The 9,370-nt window shown below is 34.6% G+C and overlaps 1 protein-coding gene across 1 annotated transcript; it reads left to right on the top strand.

Moving 5' to 3' along the window:
• The first annotated feature begins 1,491 nt into the window (after window positions 1-1,491).
• LOC106674034 (protein sax-3-like) lies at window positions 1,492-9,155 on the top strand. Its single transcript, XM_024228973.1, has 15 exons — window positions 1,492-1,575; window positions 2,044-2,174; window positions 2,247-2,519; window positions 2,595-2,800; window positions 2,861-2,990; window positions 3,223-3,381; window positions 3,436-3,686; window positions 3,750-4,076; window positions 4,139-4,364; window positions 4,433-4,548; window positions 4,622-4,842; window positions 4,899-5,071; window positions 5,173-5,477; window positions 5,535-5,667; window positions 6,330-9,155. The coding sequence occupies exons 2-15, from the start codon at window positions 2,045-2,047 to the stop codon at window positions 6,665-6,667; spliced, it is 2,988 nt and encodes a 995-aa protein (XP_024084741.1). The 5' UTR covers window positions 1,492-1,575; window position 2,044; the 3' UTR covers window positions 6,668-9,155.
• The last annotated feature ends 215 nt before the right edge of the window (window positions 9,156-9,370 follow it).

A 9,370-nucleotide genomic window follows, 5' to 3' on the forward strand; every position in this document is an offset into this window, starting at 1 on the left:
TGCAAATTAAAGTTATACATTTATTAAGACCTACCCTTAGATATAATTCTCTTATAAATCTGACTTCTTCTAATATTATTACCATGTTCGATAAATGTTAAGTTCAAGTTTGATGACTGTTCAATTATAATGTCTCTGTTGGGGTTTTTTGGGATTTTCAGTCAAAATGTGACTCCACTCGTTTCACTTACATTTATTTCACCGACGTTTCGAAGGATATACCTCCTTTCTCAAGGTATACAAGCGAAACGCCTTCAACAGATAAATACATTTAGTTTTTTTATTTTATATTACAAACACCTTTAGATTCCTTTACTTGGGATAAATCACTGTGAGTGGAGTCTTTTCCAGGTTCACACTTAAAAATTAAAATTATATTTCGCCTCACACCTCGACCGTTTTGTGCAACACTTCTTCCACCTGTGATTTTTCATATATTTAATTTTTGTATAATGTAGGTGAGTGATATACCAATGTTACCTCGAAGTAGTTTCATACAAATCCGAAATGTCGGTGAAATAAATATAAGTGAAACGAGTGGTGCCACTTTTTGACTGAAAATCCCCAAAAAATTCAAGTTTGATGTATGAATGTGAAAAGCGGATTTTTTTTACCGGCAAAGATTGCGTGATCAACGAAGAACACGCACACGATCCACGTGAGTTTAATTTAAGATAATTATTGTCGTGTTTACAGTTCAGGTGTAAACTTTAATTTTTCATTAATTCTATTGTTAGTAAGGCAAGATCTTCAGTGTCAGATTAAAAGTAAATCTCGTAAAATAAATTGACATGAATTCAGAGGGATAAGTCGGAAATATTATATTTTAACTGTTCGTTTTGTAATAGCGTGCTGTTAACTGCAGTCGCGTTTGTCTACTCGGCCTTTACGGTGGCATCGTGACTGCCGAAACTTGTTTGTCATCCTCAAAAACAAAGGAAAAACAGAATTACCATTCGGGAGAATTCCCACGCTTCCCCTGCACTAACGCAATCAATTTTAATTAACCCTAACTGTAACTGGATCCCTGTTTTAGGGGCGAAAAGGCCCTCTGTAAAAACCCCGTCACGATTTGCACTTCATTAATTTTATTCCAGTTGCACGTAATTGCAATGTCTAACTGAGGTAAAAGGGGTCCGGGCGGACGGCCAGATTTACCCGTCTCAGTTGCATTTTACAATAAAAATGATATGACTTGGGGAAATATAAATGGATATCCGATCGTTAAGGTGATCACTTGTTTAAAACTTAATTTCCCAGTTTTCGTATTGTTCCCAAACCCCCTCACCCAGTTAGCATTAATTTAAAGCGCTAACGCTACGAGTAATTTTCTGTTTTAATACCGCCCTTTTAAAAGTGTTTTAATGTGTTTATATGAATAAATTTACATAGATAATTATTATTAATTTTTATTGTTTCAGTTTTAAAGGAGGAGTTCAGAATAGAGCCACAGAACTTGAGGGTGGCGCAAGGGGAGACTGCCCTCCTTGAATGCGGACCACCGAGAGGCCATCCTGAACCCATCGTTCTGTGGAAACGAAATGGCCACCTCATCGATTTAGACAATAATAAGAGGTTCGTTTTATCTTTATGTCTTTATTTAACGATTTTACTTTGTAGGTTTTATGTAGGTATATATTATTTTCTGTATAAATGAAGATGGTACTTAAGATAAATGTATGTACGTGCGTGCGCGCGCCAGTGTGTGTGTGTGTGTGCGTGTGTGTGTGTGCGCGCGTGTGCGTGTGCGTGTGTGTGTGCGTGTGCGTGCGTGCGTGCGTGCGTGCGAGGGAGAGGGAGAGGGAGAGGGNGAGAGAGAGAGAGAGAGAGAGAGAGAGAGAGAGAGAGAGAGAGAGTGAGTGAGTGAGTGTATATTTGGTTTTCACTTGTTACTTGATGTGTGCGTTTAGTTGTATTTCTTGTGTGATTGTGTGTATGTGTGTAACATCAGAACATGACTACGGTTCATAAATAACCAGGACTGTCTTTCCTATTATTTTTAATTAATTAATTTATCTTCTAATTGCTACTAATTATTTATAGAATGAGATTAGTTGATGGTGGAAATTTGGCTATTCAAGATGTGAGGCAGTCGGACGACGGAAAATACCAATGCATCGCAAAAAATACAGTCGGTGTCAGGGAATCTTCAGTGGCCCTTCTTAGAGTTCATGGTAAAATAAAATTAGCATATTCAATTAATTTCGTTTCAAGAACATAGTATTAATTTTTATTTAAATGTTTAGTCAAACCCTACATTGTCCGTGGACCAGAAGATGCTGTCACCCTGGCAGGAGGGACAATAGTTTTTGAATGTTTAGTCGAAGGAGATCCAGTGCCGGATGTGATGTGGAAGAGAATAGCTGGAGGAGGTCCGATGCCGCTTTCTCGAGCAAGGACCCAAGATGACAAAAGCCTGCGCCTGGAAGCAGTTACAACCGAAGATGAAGGGGAGTACAGCTGTGAAGCTGACAATGGAGTAGGGACCGTTTCAGCATCAGCAACCTTGACTGTTCACTGTATGTATACAACTATATGATTGTCTTCAACTGTATGGTAGAAGAAACGATATGATTGACTTTACTTTTCAACAGCCCCGCCTGTCGTCATGTCGAAACCGACAGATCAAGTTGCAGAAATTGGAGATGATGCTGTATTCACTTGCGGCATCGAGGGCAATCCAAGACCTTCGATTTTCTGGTCTATTGAAGGAAATCGAACGCTTTTATATCCTGGTGAAATCATGGACAGGTTCCATGCCACTCTTACACCAGATGGTCAAGCTGTCTTGACATTACAAGTATGTTTTTGAACATTTTTGTTTTTAACCCCTCTCATGTTGTTTTTGTCATTTTTCTAGGATGTAATCAGGAATGATTCTGGAATAGTTGTGATCTGTTCTGCAGTAAATCAGGCCGGATCAGACACTTGGAGAGCTAGGCTCTCTGTAACCACGCCTGAAGAAAATCCACCTCCTATCATTGTTCTTGGTAAAATAATGCTAATAAAAATTAAAAATTACTAATTTAAATGTTATTAATTATTAAACAATCTTGAAACCAGCTCTCAATTCTAATTTTATCTGTCTTTAAGTATTAAATAAAATTCTTAATAGAAACTTGTTACATTAATTACATGTGGATCTCATAATAGTTTTCATAAATTATTAATTATAATTTGTTTTCTTTGACAAAACACTTAAACTAAGAAAATCAATTTTAGGCCCCTCCAACCAAACTCTGCCTTTGAAATCAGTCGCTGCAATGGCTTGTAAAGCAACGGGTTCACCAACGCCAGTAATTACATGGTATAAGGATGGTACCCCAGTATTAACAACGGAAAGGATTAATATCTCAGAAAGTGGAAATCTCAAAATAAATGGTACTTTTTTTATTTAAAATAATTTAGGAAATGCCTAATAACAATCCTTTTTAGATTTGGTAAAAACAGATAGTGGTCAGTATACGTGTGTGGCATCATCGAGATCAGGAAAAGCCACTTGGAGTGCATTTTTAAGGCTTGAATCTCCAACAAATCCTAACATTGCCTTTTTTCGAGCCCCAGAGCCAACGACATTCCCTGGGCCTCCGACTAGGCCGAATATTGTGAACAAAACACACAATAGCATCACAATTTCTTGGTCGAGAAACAATAAAATTGGATCATCTTCTTTGATCGGTTACCAGGTTAGAAATTAAAATTTAATTTGGAGTTTCATAATATATGCTTATCTTGCAATTTGATTTTAGATTGAGATGTTCAGTAGAGAGACGAACGAAGGCGGATCACCAGGATGGGTTGTTGTCGCAAAAAGGGTTCCCGGCCCTGTGTACACTCAAAACCACCTTCGTCCTGGCTCCACATACGTGTTCATCGTCAGGGCTGAAAACGCCCATGGATTTTCACCCCCATCTTTCAGATCAGAAGCAACGCTTGTTCCACCTCTTGGGGCGAGCGCTGAAGAAGAACTTGATCCAGTTATGAAAGAAGCAAGAAACGCATTATGGAATGGGCATGTTGTTGAGCTTGCTCATATTCAGCCACTTTCTTCAACAACAATAAAAATAGTCTGGGAGGTAAATATATACATTTCATAATTGACTCTTTACACTATTTATAATATTTCTTTTATTTTTAGATATTAAATTCCGATTATGTGGAAGGATTTTATATTTACTCAAGGGGTTTGGATGCACCTGCAAGATCTACTAACATGTTGACTGTACTTCATGCCGGAGAAGCGTCAGGTTTTGTCGTTACAGGACTGGCAAAATTTACAAGATATCAATTTTTTCTTGTACCTTTTTACAAAACACTGGATGGAAGGCCTTCTAATTCCCGCACAGCGAGAACATTAGAAGATGGTTTTTATCAATATTCCTCTAATTAATTTTTTTCTTAAACATATTATTAATAATTGATTACTTTTTAGTTCCCTCTGAACCACCTACTGGCCTTGAACCAGTGCTATTAAATAGTAGTGCTGTTTATTTAAAATGGAAAGCACCTCCTCAATCAGCTCACAATGGTATACTACGAACTTATCAGGTGGATTGTCAATTTCATTGAAATGTTTATATACTAAAAATGAAATAATTTTTAATAAGCAATATATTTACAGGTTGTAGTTAGAGGAGGAGCTTCATCAAATATGACACTTTTAAATAATGTCACTGTAAATGCTGGAACACCTTCACTACTGTTAACAAATCTATCATCGGGTATAGTTTATACTGTAGAAGTTGCTGCGGCAACCAGAGCAGGTCTCGGCCCATTTACTGTACCTGCAAACTTACGACTTGATCCTTCGTTAAGAAAAGTTTATCGAGATCAACATCAACGGTATGAATAAAAATAGCGACATTTATCTACAAAATAATAAAACCAATATATTCCAGGCAACCTATCGGGCAGAAACCAGGCATTGGTCCAGGTCCAAATGATTTCTTAACAGAAACATGGTTTATGGCTTTGTTGGGAAGCATGGTAGCAGTTATGCTACTCCTTTTTGCCGCAATGCTGCTTGTAAGGCGAAGGCAGCTCCTCACCAAGAAGACAACTCTACCTGGTAGTTGTATGCTTGAAAACGACATTTAACCAATTTTGATAACATTTTATAAGGCATTTTAAGAATATATATATATATATTTTTTTTTTTTTTTTTTTTAATAGATTCACGTTCAAACGGAGGTATTTTGGCAACCCCGTTGAGTCTCAAAGCTGCGGTTGGCCTACCTCACCCCATGTCGACTGCAATGGTTCCTCACCCTCATGATTCCACTCTTTGGATTGAGCCAAATCGAGGCTCTTCGTGGACACATCATAGTGAATTAGAACCGGCGGATTATGCAGAAGTCGATCCAGTTTCGAGCTTTCATGGGAAAGGCGATGGGGCAACTAGTCCAGCACCATACGCCACGACTACTTTGGTCCCCAAGTACAATTCAAGGCAGAACACAAATGAAAGACTTCCACCAGTAAATTTTAGTTACTATTACTTATTATTAAGGGATGATTAACATTTTTATTTCTAGGGTTGGGTTCAGATTCGTCCTCCAAATGAAAAAGAAGATGAACCTCCGTATGCTCCACAGAACTCTTTCTACAACTCCAACATTTACTCAGACACATATTTGTTCGAAAAGAATGATTACCCTCCACAGAAAGGTGAGCAGTTTAACGAATCAGGTTTTTAAAATATTTATATATTTGTTTTACAAATGTGTTGAGTTTAGGAAATCATGTTGCAAAAATTGACGATGGTGAAATTTCTGGAAATAAAAAAAATTCAGTAAGTTCAAGTTTGCAAAAAGCTCGAGCCTCTTCCAATTAACATCACTGCTTTTAATTCGACTTGAGTGGTGTGAAAATGTCCAATTACTTTTCAGTGGGCTTAAATTTCCTTCAGTCTTAATACTTAGACAATTAAGATTGGTATTAACTCTTTAACATTTGTTTTTCATTCCTTCCAAGACTAATTTCTACAATCATGTAACAAATACTTTTGGCAGAGCAAATTTATATGTATGATGATGTACAAACCTCAAATATATAATCAGTTACAGCTAAGTATAAAAGCGAAAAATGAAATTAATTATTTAAAATAAAATTTAAACGGATTATTTCATCAAATTATTCATAGAATAAAAAGCCTCTTGAAATAATAGTATTGATTCAACACAATATAAATTTCTCTAATTCAAATTTAAAAAAATATTATTTAATGAGACATTTTTTACTTAAAACCTGATTATGTAATCAAACAGATGTCACACAAAGTGTGTAATATTTGTAATAATAATCAAATTAATAAAATTGCGTTGTTTTAGGTTTAAATAACATTGGAAAGCCTTCTTCATTAGTTGTATCTCAATGTGGGCGAAAAGCAGTATCAGAGCTAGGATCCAGGGGTGATCAAAATCAATTTACATCTACATTACGAAGACCGTCGGGGTTCCACAAGAGCAGCCATGGATTGTCTAATGGCCATGCAGGCCAGCAACATCCACAGCAGCAACAGCAGCAGCAACAAAGGCCAGACCCAAGAGGTTGGAGAATGACGACAAACCCTGTCCACACTCTGTCCACCTTCACGCCTCCGCCTCCGGCCTACACTCAATACCAACCGCTTTACCACAATTCATCAAGGAGCGAACCTTCCTCGTGATCTAGCAGTAACGCCACCGTCTCAAAGACTGATTATCTAATAGTTATTTAAAATTAAAAACCGTGATTTTCTTGTCGATGAAAGTAAAAGCGGGGACTTTTGCTTTTTCGCCTGCTAGTGACTCATATCAATAATATGTAAATCATATCACATTAATAAAAGCAAGCAGTTTGTACAGGTCCTAGAGCAAAATGATAAGGACAAATTGCCGTTTTCGCCAAAGTTTTAACTTATTTTATGATTCTGTTTATTTATACTTTGTAAATAAAGTAGTTAGTTGGCCTACACTATCGTAGTTTAAGTAAGTGAAAGCTAAAAATAGAAATTAAGTACATAATATACATGTTATTATATTTATAGCATACCTTAATGTTTATTGTGCCATAACAAGCATTAATATTATTGTTCCAAAAATTTTAGATGATTGGAAAGATATAAATTCAAATTTGGCAATCATCAATTTAATTTACTGACATTGCCTTTTCTTTTTTTAAGTTTGTATTTTAATACTGAAAAGTTGTTAATTGAGCAAAATTGGTTTTCTTTTCTCATTCATCTAAAATTTTAACACATGAATATTTTACATAGTAACCCTACTTTGTAAAAGTGTAATGTTTCAGATTTTTTAGGTATGCGGCAGGTATCTTCCACTGTGTTCTCCAATTTAATGTTAATTACTTCATTTTAATAACAAAATGTATAATTTTGTATAAAGATATTTTTAATTATTAATATGGGAAAACAATAAAATCTCAAGCTCCTTAGCATTTCTGATGAAACTCAAGCACTTAGATGTTAAAGAAATTTGTTTATATAAGTATAAATATTGTGAAATAATGTACATATCAAGACTATGGTTAATACACGCAATAATTGTGTAAAATATAAGAAAAACGAAATTTTAAATAAAAGAATGTTTGTAATTCTTTGAATATTTATAATATTTTATACAAAAGTGGATATATTTTATTTACACGATTGTACATAATTCGCGTCCACTGTTGAAATTAATTTCTTCTTTAGATTGTCTTTTTTTTCTTTCTTTTTTTTTCAATTGACTTTGGATTTTGTAAAGTTTGATAGAATATCTGTGTAATTATCAATTAAATCAAGTAAATTTTGAAGACTAGTACATCGAATTGACTAATGTTGTACTAAGACTGATTCAACATTTTACTTGCTGTGTTATTTACAAAATAAAATCGATGACTAAACATAAAGTTAATCTTGACGATATAGTATTAAATAATTATTCAATTTGTTTAGTTGAAAAACTTATACAACTTTAAAAAAGCTTTGTTTAAAAACAAAAAATCAATTAATAATGTTTTTCCCCTCAACTTCATACATGTTGTTCATACATTATTGCTTGCTAAAAAAAAATCATCCATGAAAAAAAGAGTGATGATGTTCCTAAACGTCTTTACCAACTTGTAAGCGTGAAGACAGTGCATCATACACTTTTTCTATTTTTCTATTTAAAAAAGGTATATATACATAAGCATATGTTTACTTCTGTATCAATGTAAATAATGTTGATAAGTTACCAAGTCGTATTACTCTCGAACTGTGTATGTATTTGTATGTTTGTGGTAGTATAAAATAAAAGTTGTGAATAAATCCTAAGGCAACTTTTTAAACCAACTCCTCGTGCAAAATAAATACAAGTCAACAACATATTTTTTAAATGGTGATTTGTCATATTGACTGGCGGTGCACGCGATAATCTAACACATTTCAAATGTTGTCATTTACCTAATGATTTGCTAAATGTTCTTGATAAAATCTGCTTAAACAGTTTGATTATGGGATTATGTATATAAACGACAAAGAAGTTTTTAAAAATATTTTGTTATATTGTACATATTAATTAAAATGAGATCATTAAATGAAACAAATATTTGTTTCAATTTGAAATAAAAATAATGGTTTAGCATATGTTTATAACCTTTAATAGGAACAATAAAAATAAAAAAATTCATTAACTGAACAAACATCTATATACAATTTTGTACAAATTTACAGTTAAAAAAATTTACAATTTTTAATTTTTATTATTTTTGTTGGCTCACCGTCCACGGTGTCCTGCATCTGCCTTTCCAATCTTTCCGCTGTCCCGGCTGACACTTAGACGCACCGTACTTTTTCATATAGTGACGCAATTTGTGATGATGATTGACCCCCATGCCTTTCATTTGGTGTACAAAGACAGACGGTTTTACTGCAGGTACAGCTAAAAATTGGTTGAAGTGTCTAATGGGGTTGTGCGGTTCCTGGTTGTGGTGGTGAGCAGTGTTGCTGTGGTGATTGTGGTGAATGGTTTTCGGCTTTGTATTCATCTTAGTCGGATATGTCAAACTGATGAGATGTCTTGGGTGTCTGACCAAAATCTTTTCGCTGCCTGTGGTCTCTAAGGATTCATCCATTTCCATCCTGTTTATGGGATTGCACTGTATTATAAATAAATGTCCAGTTAAAAAAATAAAAATGAGAAAACGCTTCATCTTTGCACCAAGGTAATAATCAATAACACTGATAAAATTTCACAAGATTTTTATTATATGTATACATATGAGGAGAAGGGGTTTCTTTTATGTGTATGTGTTCAAGCCTTAACGAATTTATCTTATCTTTTTTTTTTATTTGTTTAATCAAAGCAGCTGACAAGTTTTTCTGCCTCTTAATTGAAAAAAATTGACCACA

Source organism: Cimex lectularius, unplaced genomic scaffold (genome assembly GCF_000648675.2).
Source record: "Cimex lectularius strain Harlan isolate CLEC.00 unplaced genomic scaffold, Clec_2.1 scaffold128, whole genome shotgun sequence".
Classification (NCBI taxonomy): domain Eukaryota; kingdom Metazoa; phylum Arthropoda; class Insecta; order Hemiptera; family Cimicidae; genus Cimex; species Cimex lectularius.